At 35.9% G+C, this 27,349-nt stretch overlaps 1 protein-coding gene across 1 annotated transcript in view; it reads left to right on the top strand.

Moving 5' to 3' along the window:
• The window catches only part of COL4A5 (collagen type IV alpha 5 chain), a 304,752-nt gene that overhangs the window by 174,213 nt on the left and 103,190 nt on the right, over positions 1–27,349 (top strand). Inside the window, exons 10-19 of the mRNA XM_045817489.1 lie at positions 813–875; positions 17,913–17,948; positions 18,036–18,077; positions 18,252–18,344; positions 20,663–20,716; positions 20,813–20,869; positions 21,128–21,172; positions 23,550–23,603; positions 25,126–25,167; positions 27,121–27,253. Of these exons, the coding sequence (XP_045673445.1) occupies positions 813–875; positions 17,913–17,948; positions 18,036–18,077; positions 18,252–18,344; positions 20,663–20,716; positions 20,813–20,869; positions 21,128–21,172; positions 23,550–23,603; positions 25,126–25,167; positions 27,121–27,253 (619 nt within the window). The remainder of the gene's footprint in view (positions 1–812; positions 876–17,912; positions 17,949–18,035; positions 18,078–18,251; positions 18,345–20,662; positions 20,717–20,812; positions 20,870–21,127; positions 21,173–23,549; positions 23,604–25,125; positions 25,168–27,120; positions 27,254–27,349) is intronic.

The raw sequence follows: 27,349 nt of genomic DNA, 5'->3' as shown, positions 1-27,349 counted from the left end.
TTCCTGTTAAAGGTGAGATCATATGGTATTTGTCTTTCGCCACCTGACTTATTTCACTTAGCATAATGCTTTCCAGTTCCTTTTAAAATAATAAAATATTTATGTGGTTTTCTGCAGATTTTTCTCTTTATATGTTAAGGTGCATCCAAGGATTGTATGTGGCTCTAGTTTATTAAGTTTCACTTCCACAAAACATTTCATTGTGTAAACATATTACAATTTGTTTCTCCAGTCTCCTGTTGTTTAATATTTGTGTTGCTTTGGGATTTTTTTAAATTAAAAAACAATCCAGGATTTATATGTAGATATAGAATTACTAGATTTCAAAACAGTCCAATTTTCAAGATTTTAAGATGCAAAATTGTGTTCCACAACAGTTGTCATTTTCTTATTTTTTTCCAGTTATTCTTACTTCCCTTATCATCTTTAATCTTATTTTTTTAATTTTAAAATTATAAAAACCATCTTGAAACTAATAGTCTTTCTCTTTCCATTTCTAGCATAAAAGCCCCACTCAAGGCCCATCTTTATCACTTTATTTTCTAAAATTCCTTATGATATGTTTGCCCCACATTTGTTATCTACCACTGTAAAACAAGTATTCTAAAAGCTGCTTTCTGCCTAGTTGAATTTTTTATAGTTATTCAGTCCATTTATTCTTACATATTTCAATGGTTATGATATTTCAGAGCTATAGAACTGTAGAACAGAATTCTGGCAACTACTTAAGTTTAAATTTCATCTACTTAGTTCTTTGTACAACACAGTGAAGGTTTTGTTTTGTTCTGTTTTCTTTTCTTCATTTATAACAGGGCTCAGCTGGTCCTGTTGGTATACCAGGGCCAATTGGTCCTCCAGGACCACCAGGCTTGATGGTAAGCTTACTTGTATAATTTAGTTTCTCCCTCTTTTATTTTGATTTCCTTCACAAATATTCATATTATATATGTTATAATATAAATATACTTGATTGTAATGTGTTTTTAATGTTCACAATATAGAATATTCTTATTTACAAGAGATTTTACAATGTAATCATGAATGATACATGCTAAGTAATTGCTCCTTTAAATTAATTCTGATTCAACAGGTGAAGCCAAGACTTAGATATGACACCAAGGTACAATATGTAAATAAATTGGTCCCTTGATATCAAGAAGCGATACATTTTGGCAGATAAATGCCTATTTAACTTTTAAAACCTTGAAATATTCTCAAAAATTTAAAGTCAGATAACAAAAATAAAACTGGACTAAAAAATTCAACACATACTATTTATTGATTTAATTTTTTCTCTTTTTACTTATTATTATTAAAAAACAAATAGGTTATTCTTAACTCATGCATGCTCAATTTTAATTTAATGTATTGTCATTTCCCCAAGTTACAAGATACAGAATCTCTTGGAAGTAATAATTTCATGGGTTTAGGTTTAACAATACTGTTAACATTCTATTTTATTTTATTTAGTTTTTATTGAATTTATTGTAGGTGACACTGGTTAACAAAATTATACATGTTTCAGGCACATAATTCTACAGCACATAATCTATACACTATATTCACTGTATTTTGTATTCACTGCTCCTGTCAAGTCTTCGTCCATCACTATTTATCCCTCTTACCCCAAGGAAAGCAACACACTGTTGTCATTTCCCATGGGTTTTCTCCTTTTTTTCTCCATCCCTGCACCTTTCTCAACCAGACCCACTCCATGATAGCTGTCAGCCTGTTTTCTGTCTATGAGCCTGTCACTATTTTGCATGTTAATTCATTTTGTTCACTAGATTCCACATATGAGTAAAATCATGTGATACTTGTCTTTGTCTGGCTGGCCTATTTCACTTAACATAATGTAATGCTCTCCAGGTTGTTTCATCCTGTCACAAAGAGTAAGGTTGAGTAGTAGATTCCATTGTGTAAATGTAGCAGTTTTTTATCCACTCATCTGGTGACACTTGGGCTGTCTCCAAATATTTGTTATTGTAAATAACACTGCAATGAACATAGGGGTATATATAGTCTTTCAAAATAGTGTTTTGGGTTTCCCTGGATAAATTCTCAGAAGTAGATTTGATAGGTAATAAGGCATTTCCATTTTTAATTTTTGAGGTAACTCTATACTGTTTTCCACAGAGGCTGCACCAGTCTGCATTCCGACCAATAGTGTACTGGGGTTCCCTTTCCTCCACATTCTCACCAACACTGGTTGTTTGTTGATTTATTGATGATAGCCATTCTGACACTTGTGAGGTGATATCTAATTGTGGTTGTAATTTGCATTTGTCTGATAAGTAGTGGTGTTGAGCATCTTTTCATATGACTATCAGTCATCTGTATGTCCTCTTTGGAGAAGTGTCTATTTAGGTTGTTTGCCAATTTTTAATTAGAATGTTTGTTTTTTGGGTATTGATTTTTTTAAGTTTTTTAATAAATTTTGAATATTAACCCTTTATCAAATGTATCATTGCTGAATATGTTCTCCTATTCAATGGGTTCTTTTTATTTTGTTAATGATTTCCTTTGCTGTGCTAAAACATTTTAGTTTGATGTAGTACCATTTGTTTATTTTTTTCTTTTGCTTCCCTTGCCCAAGGAGATATATCAGAAAAAACATTTTCATGAGAAATGCCTGAGATTTTGCTGCCTGTGTTTTCATCTAGGATTTTTATGGTCTTGAGTCTAACATTTAAGCCTTTAATCAATTTTGCATTTATTCTTGTGTATGGTGTAAGAAGGTGTTCTAGTTTTATTTTTTGAAAGTACCTCTCCAATATTCTCAGCACCATTTCTTGAATTGACTACTTTTACCCAATTATATGTTTTTGCCTCCTTAGTCAAATATTTAGTATAAAAGCCTGGGTTTGTTTCTGAGCATTCTATTCTACTTCATTGATGTGTAGATCTTTTTCATGTGAGCACCAAGCTTGTTGGATCACCATGGCTTTATAGTATAGTTTAATATCGAGTATCGTGATTCCTCCAACTTTGTTCTTCTTTCTCAGGATTGCTGTTACTATTCAGGGTCTTTGGTGGTTCCATATAAATTGTTGGATTATTTGTTCTAGTTCTGTGAAATATGCCATTGGTATCTTGACAGCAATTGCATTTAATCTATAGATTTCTTTGGGTGGTATGGACATTGTGTGATGTTAATTCTTCCTATCTATGAACAAGGTATGTACTTCCACTTATTTTTTTCCTTCTTTTCTACAGATTTTATGTATTTGTTTCTAGAGAGGAACAGGGAGGGAGAAAGAGAGGGAGAGAAACACCATTGTGTGGTTGCCTCCCATGTGCCCCCAATTGGGGACTGGGACCAAAACCCAGGCATGTGCCCTGACTGGGAATCAAACAGACAACCCTTTGGTTTGCAGGCCTGCACTGTCTACTGAGCCACACCAGCCAGAACTACTTCCACTTATTTTATATTATTCATTTTCTTTCATCATTGCCTTATAATTTTCTGGGCACAGGTCTTTTACCTCATTGGTTAAATTTATTCCTAGATATTTTACTATTTTTGAAGCAATTGTTAATGGGGCAGTTTTCTTAGTTTTCCTTTCTGATAGTGCTTTATTCGTGTATAAAAATGCAACTGATCACTGGATATTTGTTTTATCTTGCTATAATACTTTACTGAATTCATTAATCAGTTCTAGTAGGGGTTTTTTTTTTTGGTGTAATCTTTACAGTTCTCTATATACAATATCATGTCACCTACAAATAATTACAGTTGTATAGTTGTATTTCTTCCTTTTCAGTTTGGATGCCTTTTATTTTCCCTTCTTGTCTGACTGATGTTGGTAGGTCTTACAGTACTATATTTAATAATAATAGTGAAAGTGGAAATCTCTGTTGTGTTCCCAATATTAAGGGAAATCCTTTTAGTTTTTACCACCTGGAGTATGATGTTGGCTGTGGGTTTGTCATATATGGCCTTTACTATGTTGAGGAATATTTCTTCTATTCCCACTTTTCTGAGAGTTTTTTAGTATAAATAAGTACTGGATTTTATCAAATACTTTTTCTGAATCTATTGATATGATCATGTGGTTTTTACCCATCTTCTTTTTATTTATGTGATGTCTCATGTTTATTGATTTGTGGGTATTGTACTGATTTTGCATCCCTGGAATAAATACTAATTGATCACGATGTGAGATATTTTTAATTTATTGCTAGATCAGATTTGCTAATATTTTGTTGAGGGTCTAAGGATTTTGTTTAGCATCTAAGTTCATCAGAGATATTGACCTATAATATTTTTTCTATTGTCTTTATCTTGTTTTAGAATTAGGATAATGCTGGCCTCCTAAAATGAGCTTGGGAGTCTTCTGTCTTCTTGAATTTTTTTGAAAATGGTTGAAAAGAATAGGTGTTAGTTCTCCTTTGGATGTTTGGTAAAATTCAGCTGTGAAACCATCCTGTCCACGACTTTTGTTGGTGTAGATTTTTTTATTACTACTTCAGTTTCACTAGTTGTAATCTAGTCTATTCATATATGGTTTTTCCTGATTCAGTTTTGGAAGACTGTATGGTTCTAGGAATTTATCCTATATGCCCAGATGGTCCAGTTTGTTGGCATATAGTTGTTCATAACATTTTCTTGCAATCCTTCATATTTCTTTGGTGTCAATTGTTACTTCTCCTCTTTCATTTCTGATTTACTTATTTGGGTCCTCTCTGTTTTTTTCCTTGATGAGTCTAGTTCAAGTTTCGTCAGTCCTCTTCATCTATTCAAAGAACTTAGATCTTGTTTCATTTATCTAGTTTTTGCTTTTTAGGCACTATTTTTTATGTTTATTAAAAACATTTCTCCAATGTTTAGTATTTCCTTTCTTCTCACTTGGGCTTTGTTTATTGTTCTTTTTTCAAGTTGTTTTAAATATAAAGTTAGATTGCTTATTTGATATTTTTCTTGTTTTTTGAGGTAGGCTTGTAATGCTATGAATTTCCCTGATAGGTCTGCTTTCACTCTGTCCCATAAATTTTGCATTGTTGTGGTCTCATTGTCATTTGTTTCCAAGTATCCTTTCATATCTTTCTTGATCTTATTTTTAAACAATTCATTGTTTAGTAATATGTTATTTAGCCTCCTTGTCTTTGGGTGTTTTTCAGTTTCCTCCTAGTGATTGATTTCTACTTTCACACCATTATGGTAAAGAAGATACTTTATATGATTTCAGTCTTCCTAAATTTATTGAGACTGTTTCTTTGGTTTAGCATGTAGTCTGTCCTGGAAAGTGCTTCATGTGCAATTGAAAACAATGTATATTCTGCTGCTTTGGAGTGAAATGCTGTAAAGGTATCAATTAAATCTGTCTGATCTATTGTGTCATTAAGGCCACCATTTCCTTGTTGATTTCCTGTCTGGAACATCTATCACTTGATGTAAGTGAGGTGTTAAAATCCTCTACAATGACTGTATAACTGTCAACCTCTCCCTCTCTCTCTCTCTCTCTGTCTCTCTCTCTCTGTCTCTCTCTCTCTCTGTCTCTGTCTCTCTCTCTCTCTCTCTCTCTTTGTCTCTCTCTCCCCCCCCTTCCCCATCAAGATTTGCTTTACAGCCCAGGCTGGTGTGGCTCAGTTGGTTGGAGCATCGCCTCATAAACTAGGTCACAAGTTTGATTCCTTGTCAGGATATATGCCTAGTTTGCAGATTTGGTCCTCAGATGGGGTGCATACAGGAGACAGCCAGTTGATGTTTCCCTCTTGAATTAGTGTTTCCTTCCTCTTCTCTCTCCCTCCCTTCTCTTCTCTGTGAAATCAGTGAGCGTGTTTTCAGGCGAAGATTTAAAATTAAAGAAAGATATACTTTACATATTTAGGTTCTCCTATGTTGAGTTCATATATGTTTATTGGGATTATATCATCTTGCTGGACTGTTCCCTTTATCGTTATGAGCTATCCTTATTTCTCTCATACTATAGCCATTATTTTAAAGTTTATTTTGTCAGATACAAGTATTGCTATTCCAACTTTTTTTATTTCTATTTCCATGAAATATCTTTTTTCATATCTTTATTATTAGTCTGTGTGTATCTTTTGTTATCAGCTATGTTTCTTGTATATGGCGCATATATATCTTGTTTCCTTGCCCATTTAGCTCCCCTATGTCTTTTGAAGTCTTTGTGCATGCTGTTGGGCATTTAAGATATTTACATTTTTAAAATATATAATCTTTATTATATTTTTCCATTACTGTGTAGTTCTCTTATACCCTCTCCTCCTATCAATCACCACACTGTTGTCCATATCCATGAGTCCTTTTTCCCTTAGTGTTCAATCCCTCTACCCCCTATCCTCCCCACCCCACAACCCACTAGCTGTCATCTGTTCCCCATCTGTGAGCCTTTCTCTGTTTTGTTTGTAAGTTCAGTTTGTCCACATATGAGTGAAATCCTATGGTATTTGTCCTCCTCTGACTGGCTTATTTCACTTAGCGTAATGTTCTCCATGTCCATTCATACTGTCACGAAGGATAAAATTTTCTTCTTTTTATGGTAGGGTAGTATTCCATTGTGTAAATCTCCCATAGTTGTTTTATCCACTCATCTATTGATGAACACTTAGGCTACTTCCATATCTTGGCAATTGTAAATAACACTGCAGTGAACATAGGGATGCTTGTGTTCTTTTGAATTAGTATTTTGGGTTCCTTCGGATATGTTCCCAGAGTGGGATCCCTGGGTCGAAAGGAAGATCCATTTTTAATTTTTTGAGGTATCTCTATACTGCTTTCCACAGTGGCTGCACTGTGCATTCCTGCCAACAGTACAAAGGGTTTCCCCTTTCTCCACATCCTCGCCAGCACTTATTATTTGTTGATATATTGTGATAACCATTCTGAGAGGTGTGAGGTGATAATCTCATTGTGGTTTTAATTTGCATTTCTCTGATGATTCATGATGTTGAAAAGATTGCATCTTTTCATATGTCTATTGGCTATCTATATGTCCTCTTTGGAAAAGTGTCTATTCAGGTCCTTTGTCCATTTGTTAATTTGGGGGGACTTTTTTGTGTTGAGTTTTGTAAGTACTTTATAAATTTTGTATATTAACCCCTTCTCAGATATTTCAGTGAATACATTCTCCCATTCTATGGGTTGTCTTTTATTTTGTTGATGATTTTGCTGTGCAAAAACTTTTTAGTGTCTGTGGTTGTAAGGCTTCTCTCCAGCTAATGTTCAGTTGGTTATCCAGGATGATTTCTGTACAATTTAGTTGTAAGTGCATATTGGTCCTGGGAGGACATTAGTGCAGATTTCATTTACTCCTCTGCGATCTTGGATCACTCAAACCATTTACATTTAAAATAATTATTTATAGGTGTATATTTATTGCCATTTTATTCTTTTAACTATGTTCTTTTGGGTTTTTTGTTCTTCTTAAAGCAGGACTTTGAACATTTCTTGTAATATTGGTTTGGAGGTAATAAACTCCTTTAGTTTTATTCTTGTCTGGGTAGCTCTTAAGTTCTCCTTCAATTTTAAATGATACCCTTATTAGGTAAAGTAGTCTTGATTGTAGATGTTTCCTTTTCATCACTTTGAATATTTCATGACAGTCCCTTCTTATGTGAAACGTTTCTGTTGAGAAATCAGCTGATAGTATTATGGGAGCTCCCTTGTAGCAAATCTTTTTTTTTTTTTTCTCATGGCTTTTAAGATTCTCTCTTTGTCTTTAACTTTTGCCAATATAATTATGATGTGTCCTGGTGTGGGCTTCTTTGGGTCCATCTTGTTTGGGACTTCTTGTGCTTCCTGAACTTGTGTGTCTTTTTCTTTCACCAGATTAAGGAAGTTTTCAGTCATAATTTCTTCAAATAGGTTCTCAACCCCTTGCCTATTCTCTTCTCCTTCTGGTATTCCCATGAGTGGATATTATTACACTTCATGCTGTCCTAAAGATTTCTTAAGCTCTCCTCATTCTTTTTAATTTATTTTTTCTTTTGCTGCTCTGCCTGGGTGTTTTTTTTTTCTTCCTTCTCTTCCAAATTGCTGGTTCAATCCTCGTCTTTATCTAATCTATTGTTTATTCCTTCCACTGTATTATTTATATCAGATATTGCATTCTTTATTTCTGACTGGCCTTTTTTATGGTTTCTATGTCTTTGTCCATGCTGTTGGGCATCCCTATAATCATTACTCTAAGCTCTATATTTGATAAATTGCTTGTCTCCCTTTCATTTAGTTTTTATTCTGGGAAATGCTCTTGTTCTTTCATTTGGTGCATGTTTCTTTGTCTTCCCATTTTGGCTGCCTCTTTATGGTTGTTTCTATGTATTAGATAGTTCTACAAAGACTCTGGTTCAGACCTATGTCAGATGCTGCCTGTGACTAGCTCTGGGCAACCAGTTTGGGGCTATCAATGATCTACAGTTTGTGTGGCTCCCTCTGTGGGACTTAAGTGTGTATAGAAAGAATTAGGCTACACACTGAAGCCAGCTTTTACCAGGGCTGGGCCTGGGGGAAGTCAGCTAGTATCAAAGCTCCTATAGATCCATCCCCCTTCACCTACAGGATTTCTTTCAGCCTTAATCACTGAAAGTGTCTCCAGCTGTACTCATCTGCAGTCTGCTTAAGCTCTACAGGGTGGGGCAAGAAGGGTTCTCATGGGTGGAGCTGTTGCTTCCCCTCAGGCTGAAGCCACATGGTGGGGGACACTTCCAGAGGAAGATGGCTTCTGCAGTATAGGGAATAACTCAGCACAGGGATTTTGGTAGCTGTTCCTTCAGTTCACTCCCCAGAGCCACTACATGTCTTTAGTGCACCCTGCCATCCCTCTGCTGGAGCTCAGGGTAAATGGCTGCAAATGAAATTATGAGTGTTGGCCTTTTAAGAGGCTCTCAGCATCTCTAGCCATCTCTCCCTGATGGACAGAAACCTTGTTGCTTCTCGCAGATATTTGGGTTCTTTTCTCAGTTCTGATGCTGTAGACTGGGGAGCCCAGCTTGGCGTTTACCCCCACTTTTCAAGGGGAGGCCCCTCCTGGCTGCTTAAATATCCCTCCAGCATTTCAGCTGTCACCTGCCAGAGCCCATTCAGCCTTCTCCTGCCTCTGCACTCCCTACCAGTCTTGTTGTAGTTGTGAGGCTTCTCTCCAACTTCTGTTCAGTGGTTATTGAGGATGATTTCTCTATAATTTAGCTGTAGGTCCAGTTTGGTCCTGGAACAAGGTTAATGAACCTTCCACCTGCACTACTGTCCTCTTGGATCCTCAAAACTGTAGACATTTATTTTATTTTTTCTAATATATTTTTTATTTTTTTTAATTATTTTATTATTGTTCAATTACATTTGTCTGCATTTTCTCTCAACCACTCCCCCCAACCCCAGTCACACTCACCTCTCTCCCTTGCTTTCACCCTCCCCCTTGGTTTTGTCCATGTGTCCTTTATATTTGTTCCTAAAAACCCTTCCCCCATTGTCCCCTCCCCACTCCCATCTGGCTTTTGTTAGATTGTTCTTAATTTCAATGTCTCTGGTTATAGGTTGTTTGCTTTTTTCTTTTGTTGATTATGTTCAGTTCAAGGTGAGATCACATGGTATTTGTCCCTCATCACCAGGCTTATTTCACTTAGCATAATGCTCTCCAGTTCCATCCATGTTGTTGCAAAGGGTAGGAGCTCCTTCTTCCTATCTGCTGTATAGTATTCCATTCTCTAAATGTACCATACTTTTGGGATCCACTCATTTACTGATGGGTACTTAGGTTGCTTCCAGCATTTGGCTATTGTAAATTGTGCTGCTGTGAACATTGGGCCGCATAGGTTTTTTTGGATTGGTGTTTCACTGCTCTTAGTATATAATCCCACCAGCGGAATTGCTCAGTCAAAAGGCAGTTCCATTTTTAGTTTTCTAAGGAAATTTCATACTGTTTTCCACAGTGAGTGCACCAGTCTGCATTCCCACCAACAGTATACTAGGGTTCCCTTTTCTCCACATTCTCTCCAACATTTGTTGTTTGTTGATTTGTTTATGATGGCCATTCTGACCAATGTGAAGTGGTATCTCATTGTGGTTTTAATTTGCATCTCTCTGATGGCAGGTTATGCTGAGCATCTTTTCATATGTCTCTGGGCCCTCTGTATGTCCTCCTTGAAGGAGTGTCTGTTCAAGTCTTTTGCCCTTTTTTTTAATTGAGTTTTGTTTCTTCCTGGAGTGGAGTTGTGTGAGTTCTTTATGTATTTTAGAGATCAAACTTTTGTCTGAGGTGTCATTGGCAAATATGTTTTCCCATACACTTAGTTCTGTTTTCATTTTGATGATGTTTTCTTCAGCCATGCAAAAGCTGTTAATTTGATGAGGTCCCATTTGTTTATTTTTTCTTTTATGTCTCTTTCTTTAGGTGACATATCAGTGAAGATGTTGCTGCGTGGAATGTTTGAGATTTTCTTGTTCATGTTTACCTCTAGGCCTTTTATGGTGTCATGACTTCTATTTAAGTCTTTTATCCATCTTGAATTTATTTTTGTGTATGGTGTAAGTTGGTGATCGAGTTTCATTTTTTTGCATGTAGCTGTTGAGCTCTCTCAACACCATTTGTTGAAGAGGCTATTTTTGCTCCATTTTATGCTGCTGCCCCCTTTGTCAAATATTAATTGACCATAGAGACATGGGAGTATTTCTGGGCTCTCTATTCTCTTCCATTGGTCCATGTGTTTGTTCTTATGCCAGTACCAGGCTGTTTTGATTAATGTGGCCTTGTAATACAGTTTGGTATCAGGTATTGTGATCCCTCCTACTTTGCTTTTCTTTCTGAAAATTGCAGCAGCTATTTGGGGTCATTTATGGTTCCAAATAAATTTTTGAAGTGTTTGTTCTGTATCTGTCAAATATGCCATTGGTACTTTAATAGGTATTTCATTGAATCTATAAATTGCTTTGGGTAGTATGGACATTTTGATGATGTTAATTCTCCCGATCCATGAACATGGTATATTTTTCTATTTGTTTGTGTCTTCCTTAATTTCTTTCTTCTCTGTTGCATAGTTTTCTGAGTATGGGTCTTTTATCTCCTTGGTTAGATTTATTCCTAGGTATTATATTTTTCTTGTTGCTATATCAAATGGGATTTTTTCCTGATTATATTTATATTTCATTGTTGGTATACAAAAATGCCTTTGATTTCTGAGTATTGACTTTGTAACTGGCTCTTTTGCCAAATTCATTTATTAGGTCAAGCAGCTTTATGGTGGAGTCTATAGAATTTTGTATGTACACTATCATGTCATCTGCAAACAATGAAAGTTTTGTTTTTTCCAATTTGGAGGCCTTTTGTTTATTTTTCTTTTCTGGTCACTGTGGCTAAGACTTCCAATACTATGTTGGATAGAAATGGTTAAAATGGACAAACTTGTCTTGTTCCTGATCTAAGTAGGAAAGTTTTTAGTTGTTGCCCATTGAGTATGATGTTGGCTGTAGGTCTCTCCTATATGGTCTTTATTATGTTGAGGAATGCTCCCTCTATTCTCACTTTGCTGAGTGTTTTTATCATAAATGGGTGCTGTACCTTATCGAAGGCTTTTTCCACATCTAGTGATATGACCATATGCTTTTTTCTTTGCTTTTGTTTATGTCATGTGTAATGTTTATTTATTTGCAAATATTGTACCATCTTTGCATCCCTGGGCTGAATCCCACTTGGTCATGGTGTATAATCTTGTTAACATATTGCTGGATACAGGTTGCCAATATTTTGTTGACGACTTTAGTGTCTATGTTCATCAGCGATATTGGCATGAAGTTTTCTTTCTTTGCTGTGTCTTTACTTGTTTTTGCTATTAGGATGATGCTAGCTTCATAAAAACAGTTTGGGAGTCTCCATCTTCTTGAATTTTTGGAATAGTCTGTGAAGTATAAGGGTTAGCTCTTCCTTAAATGCTTTTTAGAATTCTGTCAAACTGTCTGGTCCAGGGCTTTTGTGCGTTTGGAGCTCTTTGATTATTGCCTCAATTTCATCAGGTCTTGTTGGTCTGTTTAGGCTTTCTGCTTCTTCTTCATTGAGTTTTGGAAGATTATGTTTTTCTAGAAATTTGTCCATTTTACTCACGTTTTCAAATTTCTTGGCATATAGTTCTTTGTAATGATTTTGTACATCCTCTGTATTTCTGTGGTATCAGTTGTAATCTCTTCTCTTTCATTTCTAATTGTGTTTATTTGGGTCCTCTCTCTTTTTTTCTGCTGAGCCTGCTTAAATGCTTGTCAATTTTGTTTATCTTTTCAAAGAACCAGCTGATGGATTTATCAATCCTTACAATTGTGCTTTTAGTCTCTATATCATTTAATTCTCCTCTGATCTTGGTTATTTCCTGTCTTCTACTTGCTCTGGGCTGTCTTTGTTGTTGTTCCTCCAGTTCTTCTAGATGTAGTGTTAGGTTATGTATTTTAAATATTTCTGTCTTTTTTATGTAGGCCCCTATTGCTATGAACTTCCCTCCTAGGTCTGCCTTCGATGTGTCATAAGTTTTGGGTTGTTGTGAGTTCATTTTCATTTGCTTCCAGAAACTTTTGGGTTTCTTCCATAATCTCATTCTTGACCCATTTATTGTTTAATAACATGCTATTCAATCTCCAAGAGTTTGCATGTTTTGGGGTTTTTCCTTTGAGGTTGGTTTCTATTTCAGTCCCTTGTGGTTAGAGAAAATGATTGATATCATTTTAATTTTCTTGAATTTTTTGAGGCTTGTTTTGTGTCCTATCATGTGGTCTATCTTTAAAACTGTTCCATGTGCATTTGAAAAAAAAATGTGTATTTTGCTTTTAGGGGTCAAAGGCTCTCTCTCTCTCTATATATATATATCAGTTAAGTCCATTTGAACTAGGGCATTGTTCAATGCCACAATATCTTTGTTGATATTTTGTTTGGAAGATTTGTCCATTTGATAGTGCATTGTTAAAATCCCCTACTATAATTTTGTTGCTCTCAATATCTTTGTTGAAGTCCTCCAAGTTTTTCTTTATGTATTTGGGTGCTCCTGTATAAGGTACTTATATATTTATAATGTTTATATCTTCTTGATGGGTTCTTCCCTTGAGTATTATGAAGTGACCTTCTGGTTATTTTTTTATGGCTCTTTTCTTGAAGCATATTTTTTCTGATATGAGTATTGCTACCCTGGATTTTTATCCTGTCCATTTGCTTGGAATTTTTGTTTCCAGCCCTTCACTTTCAGTCTGTGTAGGTTTTTTGATCTCAGGTGGGTCTCTTGTAGTCAGCATGTGTGTGCATCATGCTTTCTTATCTATTTAGCTATTCCATGTCTTTTGATTGTGGCATTTAATCCATTTATGTTTAAGGTTATTATTGATAGGTACTTATTCATTGCCATTTTTTTTGTACCTGTGTTCCTCTCTCTCTCACTGTTTTTCTTCCTGTTGTTAAAGCAGTCCCTTTAGCATCTCTTGCAGAGCTGGTTTAGAGGAGGTATATTCTTTTAGACTTCTTTTGTCAGGGAAGCTCATTATTTCACCTTCCTTTTTTTTTTTTTTTGAAAGCCTTGATGGATAATTTAGTTTTGGTTGCAGGCCTCTGGTTCTCATTACTTGGAGTATTTCTTGCTGTTCCCTTCTGGCTGGAGCATTTGCATTGAGAAGTCAGCTGCTAGTCTTATCATGGCTCCCTTGTATGTTGCTTCCAGTTTTTCCCTTGCTGCCTTTAAGATTCTCTCTTTATGTTGGAATTTTACCATTTTAATTATGATGTGTCTTGAAGTGGGCTTGTTTGGGTTCTTCCTGATTGGGTCTCTCTGTGATGCCTGGATTTGTGTGACTTTTTCTTTCATCAAATTAAGGAAGTTTTCCATCATTACTTTTTCAAACAGGTTTTTTATCCCTTGTTCTTCCTCTTCTCCTTCTGGTATCCCTATTATATGGTTATAATTATATTTCATGTTGCCCTACATTCTCTTAACCCCTCTTCATTCTTTCTGAGCCTCTTTTCCTTTTCTTGCTTTTTCTGGGTGTTTTTTTTCTACTTTGTCCTTCAGCTTGCTCATCCAATCCTCTGCTTCATCTAGCCTGGTTTTGATTTCTTCTACTGTGTTCTTCAGTTCAGAAATTGTATTCTTCATTTCCTCTTGGCCCTTGTTGATAGTTCCCATTTCCTTTTTCATGCTGATATAGTTTTCAGTGAGTTCATTGTAGCTTCCCTGTAGTTTCTGGTGGCTCATTGTGAGCTCCTTGAGCTTCCTGACAATCATTGCTTTGAACTCTATATCTGATAGTTGAATTGCCTCTATTTCATTTAGCATTCTTTCTGAGGCTTCCTCCTTTCCTTTCATTTGGGGTTTGTTTCTTTGTCTTCCCATTGTTTGTGAGACTCTTCTTGTTAGCCTCTGCTTCTTAAATTGATCTGTTCTGGCTGCCTGGGTTTATGGCGTGAACTTCTGTGGTAGAAGACCTGTGAGGTTCAGTGGTGCAGTCTCCTTGATCTCCCAAGCTCACTGGTCTTGGGCTGTCATTTAAGTTGGCTCTGTGTTTGTCTTTGGGTTTTGATTGCTGTTGAGTCTTTCTTTCATGGGTCCTTCCCACCAGCTGGTTAATTGACAGTCACTCTGTCCACCACCTCTTGTATTTTGTTGTGCTGGTGAGGGCAGGTTGTGTTGAAGCTGGTTCTTCCATGTGTACAAGGTTTTGAGGATTCTCTCTTGCTCTTGTTCAGTTGTTTACACTTGGTAGTGTTTCCACTATTTAGATGTATTTCCAGATATGACCTGGATTGATGTTTGTGTGGTTTCCACTCCCTCTTTCACCTTCTTCTGTTGTTATCTGTTGGTGGTTCAATTGTTGGTCGGTTTCCTCTTCCAGAAGGTATACTGGTGTTCACATCTCCAACTTACTCCTTTTTGTGATCAGCTGGAGGTCAAAGGAAAAATGGTTTAAGACAGCAGGAGTGTATCCTATGGTATATAAAGTACCAACCCATAGAGAAGAGATAGGAGATCCTTTGGCTATGTATAGTGTTAACTGATATTTTACACAACTAGCCACTTTTCATAAAGTTTGAAAGAATGATAAGACTTTTGTTAGTGGAGGAAGGATCGTGAGTTGGATCTAGAAAGCAGTGAGCTTCTGGGGTGTCAGATTATGAGGTAAAGTGAGAGTAAAGGATACATGGACAATAATGGGGGCGTGGAAACCAGAGGGAGGTGGGGAGGGCTGGGGTGTGTGGGCTGGGCTGGGGAGAAAAGGCAAAAACTGTACTTGAATAACAATTAAAAGAAAAAAAGAAAATTGGTGTAGTGTGCTAGAGAATAGAGTTAACCACAACAGTAATAAAGTTCAGGAAACAGTGAAGTGGGCTAAGGTTCAAGAGGGGTGCTGGGTAGTATTTACAAATGGGCGGAACAGCAATTGTTTACAATGGTAATAGACAACAATCATATGACAGAATCTATGTGATGTGAATACCAAGAATAGGAAGTACAGGACCTAGAGTAGTGTGCTATTGGAACACAAGTGAAGTGAAAGACAAAAAGTTAGAAATACACTATGAAACAGAGGACAAGGGAAACCACCCAATCAATGCAATTTAACAAACCAAGCATAGAAGACTAAACAGAAAGAAGAAAAGTTTAAAAAATACTAATAAAAGAAAATATGTAAGAATAATGAAAAAATAATAATACAAATATACAATGACTTGCAAGTTCTATGTAGTAGCAAAGTGAAATTTGTTTCACTGTCTCAGTTGTTGGGATTACCCCTCTTTGGGTCCAACTCTGGTCTTTCCACAGCTCCATGTTTTATTGTCTTACTTGTGGGAATTTTTTAAAAGAGGAAGGAAGGAAGAAGGAATAAAAAAAGAAAGAGAGGAAGAAGGAATAAAAAAAAGAAAGAAGGAAAGAAAGGAAGAAGGAATTTTTTTTTTAAATCTTCCTGCTGGCTTTAAAATGACTAAGCCAGTTCTGTTGGCCTTCCTGGATGCAGCAGGCTGAGAGGGGATTGGTTTCGCTTTTTCCCCTTCCTTAGCATCACTCTTCACAGTTTCCCTGCCTCCAACCCAGTTCCTCAGTTTGCTGCAGGGCCCCCAGTGCCCTTCTGCACCCAGCATAGGCCTTCAATCCACCAGTTGCACTGTCCTGGAGGTGCACCATTTAGGTGCAACTCACACACCATCTTCGTGCTCTTTGCTGTCCTGGATGCTAGGGACTCTCAGAGTTTCTTTAGGATAGTTCAGCCCCCCAATTGAGTTAAGTCTTTCTGGGGATTGCTGACTACTGAGCCCTGCAGCTCTCCTCTGTGGGGGCATCTCTGCCTTCCTCTTAGAGAGTCAATTGGCCCTGCAGTGCGGGGGCTCTACTGTGGCTGCTGCTGCAGATGTAAGCTCAAGCCTGAGGCACTGGGGTTGGGTGTGAGGTGCCTCTGGGTGGGGGAGGTCTGGTGTGCACCATCCTTGAGCCGCTTGAGGGCATGGGCGCTTGGCCTCCACTGCTGGGATGGATTGGCAGCCGCTGGGACTCAGGTTCATGTGTGCACCATGCCCCAGGGCTTCGGGTATGAGTGCATGGCCTCTACTGCTACAGCAGGAGTGCAGCTGCTGTAGCTGGCAGGGTAGGGGCACAGGAGGCTTGGGTGGCTACTACAGGAGAATTCCCTAAACAGCCACTGAGTGCCTCTTTTTCCTCTTTCTCTTTTTGAAAAATTCCTCCTATTTAAGCCTGCTGCTCCAAACAAGCACCTGGCCTCATGCACAGCCCAACTCTCCAACCAGACTGCAGACTATCCAGGTCAGGGTCCCTCATGGCCCAAGTCTTCCCAGCTGGTGTCCACACTCTCAGTGGGTGCACACCTCCCCTGTGTGTTTGCCACTACATCCTTATTCCCCCTCTGTGACTTCAAGCATCCAGGTTCATCCAGGTGCTGCTCAAACCTTGTTTGGAAGGGAAGGGAGCCATTGAGCTGACTGTCTCCTAAGAATCTTCCTCAGATCCCGCGGGCACCAGGCCTGGGACCGTAGCTGCCCTGGTCCCCTTGCTGGTGCCAGGGACCTTATTGTCCTGAAGCACTCTCCTTACTGTCTGATTTTTCAATGTCCTCTACAATTTTTGGCCTCCAATCTTCATATATGCTGGGTTATGGTTGGCTGTTCACTGTTCCTCAAAAGATTGTCTAGGTGTTTCACCCATGCGCAGGGGGAAGCAGACACCCACATGTGTTGACATTTTAAATTGGTCTCTATTTCTCTCAATCCTCAAGAAAGTCGCTAATATGAATTTCAATATAACATTTATTCATGAAACCATTTTGGTTTTGTATATACATAGTTGTAAAATTGCTTTCATCAATCAAAACTACACCACATTTCATAAAACTCTAAACAAATTAATAACTGTGATGTAGAAGAATTACACATGGTAAAACAGATACCAGCACTATGTTAAAATATTTTAATGTTTATGAGACTATACTAACAGCTAAGCGTACACTCAGGGGAGCAAAACATCAAAAAAGAAAATGAAAGAAAAAAACTATGACACAAATGATCACATCTAGAATGCTACTCAGTCTTTATTCAAGTAGTGACAAATCCCTTAAAAATGATCTTTCTGTTATTAGAGAATTAATTGTCTTTTGCTACTTAAATTAATCTGTAATTCTGATATGAGAAAACTGATGTTTGTTGACATTAACCTTTGCACTTATATTTGGTACTGGTGCTATCCTCTGTCCCTACCCACCCTTGCATGTTTTAAGCATCCCACTGGTATCCTCTCATGAGGAGTCTCCACATTCATCTATTTTGTTTAAATCATTTAAAATGTGTGTCTGACTAGAAAGCAATGAGAAAAAACAGGAAATATTATTTTGAAGAGCTATTCAGTCTTCACATTTATTAAACTAAATAAATTTTTTAAAGTCTTATTAATGTTATACTTGCTTCCTTTTCTGTGTCTTCTACTCTTAGGGCCCTCCTGGTCCACTAGGACGTCCAGGACCAAAGGTATTCTCTTTTTCTTTACATTTTTTGTGTGTGAATTCTTGTTTTATTGTCAATGAGATATTAAACCAAAATGTGTCTCTCTTGCAGGGGAATATGGGCTTAAATTTCCAAGGACCCAAGGGTGAAAAGGTGAGTAAAGAGAAAAGGGGATCATTCAACCTTAAGCTTTCTCCTTCCATAGTCATTTGAACTTGTCATTTTGCTTCTTGCCTCTGACTTTGTTTGCATGTTATATTATTGTCTGTATAAATTATGAAATACCACTTTCCTCTTTTTCACTTTTTTGTTTTATACTGCAAATAGGGTGAGCAAGGTCTTCGGGGCCCTCCTGGACCACCTGGCCAGATCAGTGAGCAGAAAAGACCAGTTGATACAGAGTTTCAGAAAGAAGATCAGGTGAGTATACAGAGAGGAATACAATGAACAATTTATTATGAAAGTGGCATTTATTCCATTAAAATGCATTATAAGGGAAATATGATTGTGTGAAGGTATTTTCAAAATAATAAGAATTTGAGATAATTACATTTTTAAAGAGCTGTATTGTTATATAATGTACATGCCATAAAATTCACCCAGTTAAAATATATAGTTACATTTATTAGTATATTTACAGAGTAATGAAACCATCACTACACTCTAATTTTATCACATTCTCATTACCCCTTGACCATTAGGAAGTCCTATACCTATTAGTTGTGACTCTCCATTTTCCCCCAAACTTTCCAGCCATAGGCAACCACTAGTTTACATTTTTCCATGTAGATTTCCCTATTCTTGAAATTTTACATAAATGGAATGATATAATATGTGGTCTTCTGTGCCTGGCTTCTTTAACTTAATATAATGTTTTCAAGTTCATCCATGTCATAGCATGTATCAGTATTTCATTCCTTCTTATGGCTGAACAATATTCTTTTGTATACATATTCCACATTCTGTTTATCCATTCATCAATAGATGGACATTTGGATTTTTTCCATTTTTGTCTATCATGAGTAATACATTCATGTACAAATTAGGTCATGGAAAGGTGGATTATAATGGCCTTAGATGACTATGTTCTCTACATTTCATTGATATTCAAGGAAAAAGATGGTGTTACTCTATAAACCTTTGTTATGTTTAGAAATAATTACCTTAAATAGTGCTTCTTTTGTAGTAGAAAAAGGTGTCAAAAATGTCTTGTATAGTATAGTGGCCCACCCTTGAATGGAGTATGCATTTATTTGGTGCATACTTTATTATTATTATTATACTTTATGTATTAAAGTATTGTTTAGTACATATTTTAGTACAATGGATTTGGATTACTTAAAGGCTAATAAGGAAGTTAAGAATAAAGGACAAATTATACTGAAACTCTACCATCAATATGGATTGGATCATTTAATTCTCTGCCAAAATGTATATATTGTATATAGCCCTCACATCTCCTGGTTTTAGAGATACTTGCTTTTCACAAAACATTTTATAAGATAAAATTATTAATATTTTTATTGTAAATCTTGTTTGTTACTTACCTCAAAACTTGGCTTGAATATACACTAAAAATCAATTGACATTAGCACCAATTTGAAAGAATATATGCATCCCTGTGTTCATAACAGTGTTATTTACAATAGCCAAAATCTGGAAACAGTCTAAGTGCCCATCAATATATGAGTGTATAAAAAAGTGGTGGTATATTTACACAATGGAATACTAATCAGCCATAAAAAATAGAGGGAACTCTTATCTTTGCAACAACATTGATGGACCTGGAGATTATTATGCTAAGTGAAATAAGCCAATTAGAGAAAATCAAATGCCATATGATCTCACTTATATGTGGAATCTGATGAACAAAATAGAAACAAATGCATAGATACATGGAACCAGACAGCTGTCAGAGGGGAGGTAGCACGGGTGGGGCCTGGATGAAAGAAAGGGAAGGAATTAGCCAGAGAACATATATGCATAACCTATAGACACAGACAATAGTGTGGCGATCGCCAGAAGGAAGGGAGGGATGGGGGCATAGGGGCAGGAATGGGAGCATCTGTAATAGTGTCAACAGCCCTGGCTCTTGTGGCTCAGTGGTTGAGTGTCATCCTGTGAATCAAAGGGTGGCAGGTTCTATTCCCAGTCTAGGACACAAGCCTGGGTTGCAGGCCAGGTCCCCAGTAAGGGGGTGCATAAGAAGCAACCACACATTGATGTTTCTCTCCCTCTTTTTCTCCCTCCCCTCCCCTCTCTAAAAAAATAAATAAGTAAAATCTTTTTAAAAAGATGTGAACAATAAAAATAACGTTAAAAAAGAAATAATAAATAAAATAAGCTAGCAAAAATGGTTCTAGGTCCCTTTGCCTGGCAGATTTCAACTTTGAATTAGAAACCTCCTATTATCTTTGGCAATACTACATAAGTCATAGTTCAGTGTGATAAAAACATTTCTAGCTAACTGTACTATTAACAGTATTTTTTAAAAGATTTTATTTATTTATTTTTAGACAGAGGGGAGGGGAAGGAGAAAGAGAAGGAGAGAAATAATGTGTGGTTACCTCTTGCACACCCCCTACCAGGGACCTGGTCCACAACCCAGTCACGTGCCCTGACTGGGAATCAAACTGCCACCCTTTGGTTCACAGGCCCATGCTCAGTCCACTGAGCCACACCAGCCAGGGCCTATTAACAGTATTAATAGTGCTTTCCTTTCCCCTACTACTGCATAGGGACTTCCTGGTGACCGAGGGCCTCCTGGACCTCCAGGGATGCGTGGTGCTCCAGTAAGTAACCTAAAATTCTTCAGCATCATTTAATGTAAATTAGTATTGTTATATAGTATTCCATGAAGCAATGTAAAACTATCTTTGTGTTTACAGGGTCCTTCAGGTGGTCTGAAAGGGGAGAAGGGTGAGCAAGGAGAGCCTGGCAAAAGGGTAAGTATTATAATTACTAATACACTTTGCAAAAATTTTTAAATATGTGTGTGTATAATTTTATTCTTTCCTCTTAAATCCTACTTTCATTGTTTCAAAATGTCAGAATTGAATAAAGTATTATTTTATTTATTATGATATTGGAGACTAAAATTTCACTTAATTTAGTCCAAGGCAGGAATAAAGGTTGTTAGGTTCTTGAACCTCATACTTCCTAAATAACAAATTTTTATTCTTTCATTTCTTTTAACTCTATAGGGTAAACCAGGCAAAGATGGAGAGAATGGCCAACCAGGAATTCCAGTGAGTAAAGTCCATTCCCCTCAAAAGAAAAAAAAAAAAAGACAAGGTCAGAAAGCAGGATCACAAAGAAGCTTATATTTGGAAATAATTTAAATGAATGGAAATTACTTTTTCTCTTTTGAATATGAATTTGATATTCCTCTGTTTTTAACTTACATTTTTTTAAAACCAAAATCTGATTTTTATTTTATTTTTAATTAAGTTTATTGCATTAATATTGGTTAATAACATTTTATAGGTTTCAAGTGTATAGTTCTATAATACATCATCTGTATCTTTCACTGTGTATTTATAACCCAAAGTCAAATTTCCTTTCCTCACCATATGTTTGACCCACTTTACCTTTTATTACTCTCTACCCCTTTCCCTCTGGTAACCACCACACTGTTGTCTGTGTGTATGAGTTTTTGTTTGTCTTGTTTATTCATTTATTGCTTTTAGTTTTATATCCCACATATGGGTGAAATCATATGAATCTTCACTTTTTCTGACTGACTTATTTCACTTAGCCCGATATTCTCTAGATCCATCCATGCTCTTGCAAATGACAGTGTTTCATCTTTTTTATGGCTGAATAGGATTCCATTGTATTTATATATGTATATATACATATATATTTAAGTCAGATTTATTGAGATATAATGTGTGTACAGTAAAATGAACCATTATTAGAGTACAGTTCTGTTTTGACAAATGCATACAGTTGTATAACCAACTCCATAGTCATAAACAATTTCACCTCCCTCAAAAGTTTCCTCACACTCTTTTTTTATAGTCATCCCCTTCCCACCACTCCATCCAAAGCCTCCAGCAAAAATCGATCTGTTCTTTATCCTTATAATATTGCCTATTCCAAAGTGTCATGTAAATGGAATCATATTGTATATGGCAGTTTTTAAATTTTATTTTTCAATTTCAGTTTACATTCAATAGTAATTTGTATTAGTTTCAGGTGCATAGCATTGTGGTTAGGCAATTATAGTTTACAATGTACTCCCCCCAATACTTCAGTCACCCATCTGGCACCATACATAGTTATTAGAATATTTTGACTATATTCCCTATGCTCCTAGTACTCTACATCCCCATGAGTATTTTGTAACTACCAATCTGTACTTCTCAATCCCTTTGTGTTTTTCACCCAGTCCCTCAATCCTCCTCCCTTCTGACAACTATCAGTCTGTTTCTATTTTGTTTGTTCATTTATTTTGCTCTTTAGATTTTACATATGGACCTAAAAGGTATTATGCTAAGTGAAATAATTCAGACAGAAAATGACAAATACCATATGATTTCACTTATATGTTTTATAGCCTTTTGAAACAGCATTCATTCACATAGCATAATATATCATACTGCATGTCAATAGTTCAATAATTTTTGTTGCTGAGTAGTATTAGTTTGTATGGGTATACCGGGGTATGTTTATCCATTTACCTATTGAAAGATATTTTGGTTGTCTTTGGTTTTGGCCATTATGAATAAAATTGCTAAAAACATTCACATACAAATTTTTGTGTTAACATAAGTTTTTTCAGGAAAAGTTTTGACAGATAATTCTAATTACTACAAAAAGAAGAAAATGTAACACAAGTGAGTCCAGCAACCATATTTCAAGCACCCTTACTATTAAGAGCATCCAAAGTAGATATTAAAAGAAGTTTTCAATGACAGGAAATTTGATGACATTTGGAGAGAGTTCCAAAGGAAAGAGAGTATTCTTATCTAGACTAGAAATTGGAAGCAGTAAAATCATGTAAATTTATTTATATGTGATTTTGCTAAACAGGCAGTTCTCAATTTATAAACTCCAGATTCACAAATGACTTAAACATATAAAATGACATAAGAGGAGGTAAATGCAGCACCTCAGCTTCTGGCTTCTTTGTTTCATGATTAGGTAGCCGTGATATTCAACAATTTGCCTTATTGTTTTCTACAGATATTCCCTAGGGAAAAGGCTGTTCTCTGTACTGAGAGAACTCAAGTTAGGTCAAACAAAGTTAGTTTTGCTAGTGGGGTCTTTTAGGGAACCACCAGCCAAGTGAATTAATGACACTTCTCTAGGCAAGGAGCTTTGAAGAAGCTCTAACTCAGTATTTTTTTCCCTTCCAGTTGCTGCCAGGCCACCATTTTTAACCTTGATTAAGTGCTATTTGTTTTCAAGGCTACTCTGGAGCTGAGGACTGGTGATGGGAATAGAGCAAGTTAAAATGCTACTCATTTTCAATCAATGCTTCCTGTATTGCTGCAAGCTTTTGGTTAATTTCTGGTGTTCTAAAAAAGTTGACTTGAGCCATTTTTATGGAGAAGAGGTTTTTAAGGTGGTCCTTACCCCACCATTTTTGCTGATGTTACTCTGTCCTCTGTTTTAAAGGGTTTGCCTGGTGATCCTGGTTACCCTGGTGGACCAGGAAGGGTTGGAGAAAAGGTAAGAATTTTAAAATTTGAAGTAACTAGTTTTATTCCCATTAACATAATTCTTTTCTCTCCTAATGTTTACTTATAAACAAAAAAGTTCTCATAAAAAGTTCTCAATAACTACCTTTTATATTCAAAACATACCTTCTTTATCCATCTTTTGATTTTTCCCCCTTCTAAGATTTCATCCATTATTCTAAATCACAGTCCATGTAGTGAAAGTAGATAAAGAATTATTGAACTTCAGCTATTTCCATTGTGAAAAGTTGATGTCTTTGCTTTGAACATATATCGGCAAAACTTGGTTCTCCAGAAAGTAAATTCAGCACCATTTCAGTGAAGTCCTCCTACTGAAAAGACCTGTAAGCCATGAATTTAGAATGTCTCCACTAGACATTTCCATGCTCTATACAATCATTGCCTAGAAGTCTGTGGCTAATTCTTTTTTTTTAATTTGGCTATGCAGCCTGACTGAAGTAATTTGTTTAGTTGCCTATTTAAAAAGTGACTTCAAAATAATGTATGAAGCACTCAGTTCCCTATAGGGGAATTCTCTATAGCAGATGACAAAATAACCAGTTTTTCAGTCTCTATGGTCTCTAATTGCTTTGTATGAAAACTAAAACTGAAAAGCTTTGTTTTGTAGGCAAGGTGTTACAAAATTAAATGTATTCCAAGGGCACATATTTTAGTGGTGGTTTATCTCTAAATTAGACCTAAATTCTATCTTGGCATAAGAGGCACAATTAGAATAAAAGAGGCACAACTAGAATACTCAGAGAGTAATATTGTTTTTCAAGTATTAAGTAAAGTTATAGTGCAGAGTAACTTCTTAAACTAAAAGGAGCTTATAGATAGTTGAAAAGTTTTTTATGAATAAGTCTAGAATGAGAACAGAGGTGTGAGAGAGACATCTATCCTTAGGTTTTGGCAGTGGAGTAATGGTTGAATACTGTGTTCTTCATGCTGTTGTAGCTACTGGTTAAGGGTAATATTTTTGTATGAATTTGTCTTTCTTTAGCTTCTAAGAACAAACTCACAGGAGCAATTATGATTGATTAGCTATTCCTGGTGATACTTAAGTCCATCAGCTCTAACATATCTGTCAATGATGGAAATTGTGCCCTTGACAAATTTTATGGCTAAATGTAAAAAATGTAATGGTTTTAACTAATTTGGTTCCAATTTCTTTATTCAGTATCTTCTTTATAAAATGTTTATATTTTCTTAGAAATATGAATCTTAAAATCAAAGGGTATTAGAGCTGGAAATATCTTAGAATATTGACTTACAGATAACACAGACAAATTAATTGATTTGGTCAAGATCATATAGGTAGTAAATCTGAAAGAACATCACAGGTCTTCTTAGGCTTAGCTCACTATTGTTTTGTTTACTTTGTGTTATATATTTTGATATATTTTATTATGGATTTCTGGGTCTTTATGGAACTTAGTTATCTGTTATGTTTTTGAAGAAATGGATGTTTTCATATGATTTTTACTAACCTATTTTAAAATTGTATTGAATAGGGCCAAAAAGGTGACATTGGCCCACCTGGCCCACCTGGACTTGTAAGTTATTTTTTAGTCTTCATTTATCAAGTTTATTAATGCATTTTCATTTTTGCACCTTAATTATATACTCTGTTCCCTTTCCTAGTAGAACACAAAATTCCAAGTAATTTTCAACTTCTACTGTTTAAAAATCTTTACATCTGAACATTTCAGTGTTGACCTCAGAGTCTTTGTATTTTTCTGTCTGTGTATTACATCTCCATGCTAAAGCTCCAAAATTATGACATTGGTTTTTTTTGCATCATGATTGCCAAATCATTTATCAGGTAACCAGAAGGTGCTGCAAGTATTGCTTACAAAATTTCAATTAAGAAATTGTTGGGAAACTAAGAATTGGTTCTTTCCCCTGCAGAACTCGGGGGAAAGGATTGAGTTGTAATAGGTTTTCTCAGTTTGTAATTGTCTGAGTCACACCTCTCTTTTTCACTGAGTGTGTACTTCTTGGGGCTTTTAATAACAACTGTAGGAAACTGCTCTGTGAATTAATAACTGGGGAGGGGTGTACAGATTTTCTGTCATATTTGCATTTCCATGAAATTTAAATCAAATGTATTTCCAATCTTATTTAGAATAAAATATTATTGCTGCAATTTAACAGATTGTTTTTCCTTTGGCTGAAATTTGGTAAGACCCTTGACTTTAAACTGCAGTAAAGCTGCAAGGTGCAAGTGCCATGAAACCTGTATGTTCTAATATCAATTTCATTCTTTTTGCCCAGATATTGATACTTAGTAGCTTACTAAATTTAATGAGGATATACTTTTAGTTTTGTTAAATATTTTTATTCATTTTTATTTTAAAATCAGTTTTAGTTATCTAAGGAAGAATTTCTTTATCAAATGAGATGAAAAATTTTGGTGAATATCAGAAGAAATTGAAAATTTGAAAGTGCAGTTCCCTCTAGCATCTCACTTTCCTCTTTGAATTGCTATTCCAATTCTAAGTCCCACAACTTTTAGTGTTCTTCTTTTGTCTGAATATTTCTTATGTCAAATAAAATACCACACTTTGTCAGTAGGTGTTGATTTGTACCTTGGACTGACACTTTCTTAAATCTAAGGCTTATTTACCTTTATAGCTCTTTGAGTTTAATTTCTTTATATTTAGATTATTAACATGAAATCCTTCATGTGCTGAGGTTCTAAGAAGACAGAGAAAAGGAATAATCAGTTAGTTGATTTTAATCAGTAGAGACTTCCTGGAAGAAATAAATTTTTTTATGAGGAAGGAAGAAAAAATATGGATTGCTAAAGGGAAAGATTGAAGGAAGGCATTACTGATGTTTAAAATAGCATATTCAAAAACAAAGACAAAAATGTTCAAGATGCAAGAAATGACCTCACTCTACTAAAAATTCATCACTGGAAATAGCAGAAGATGAAAAAGTGAGAAAGGCATTGGAAGTGAAAAGTGACTTGACACAATCCAAGATTAAAAATAACATCAGATATAGTAAAAAGTAGTGAACAATTTTGAATCCTTAAACACAAAAAATTGGTTTTTGAAGAAGCTTATCCTAGCAGTAGATTTGGATTCAAGAGTCAAAGTTCAGAGGTTCTTCTCTTAGTCCAAGTGTGAGGTAAGGATAGTAGCTTTAGCAACAGGAAGGAGGAAGACAAATTAGGGAGACATTTGAGATGAAGAATGATCTGCTTAGGTGATTAAATGAATTGAATGTGAATTATAAGATAAGAGACATCTAAAATAATTATAGCTCTCTAATCCTGGAGTTCAGGAGAATGGTAATATTATTACGAGTTTGGGGAAATTTCTAACCAGTTGAAGAAGTGATAGAGGTGTGAATCATAATCTATGTATTAGTCAATGATTTTGCATCGGAGCACTTTGTGAAAATGATGGCATTGTGATCATATGTAGCTGTTATGTTATCTTCAGGAGAACAAGCTTCTTCCTCTTTGAGTTCCTTAATTTTTTTCTTTTATAATAAAGGTAATGCGTAGACCTGGGACTGGTGTAACTGTAGGAGAAAAAGGAAACATGGGGTTGCTTGGCTTGCCTGGAGAAAAAGGAAAGCGAGGAATTCCTGGAATACAGGGTCCCCCTGGCCTTCCTGGACCTCCAGGTAAAAGCAGTTGTACTAATGTGCTTGTGTTCAGAACTTTTTGACCAATCACATATAAAATATTATCATACTAGATCCAGGGTGAACATGGCAATA

Source organism: Phyllostomus hastatus, unplaced genomic scaffold (assembly GCF_019186645.2).
Source record: "Phyllostomus hastatus isolate PE091 unplaced genomic scaffold, TTU_PhHast_1.1 phas_scaffold_28, whole genome shotgun sequence".
In the NCBI taxonomy this organism is placed as follows: Eukaryota; Metazoa; Chordata; class Mammalia; order Chiroptera; family Phyllostomidae; genus Phyllostomus; species Phyllostomus hastatus.
The sequence above is the reverse complement of the archived record's forward strand: the minus strand, read 5'-3'. Positions and strand labels throughout refer to the sequence as shown.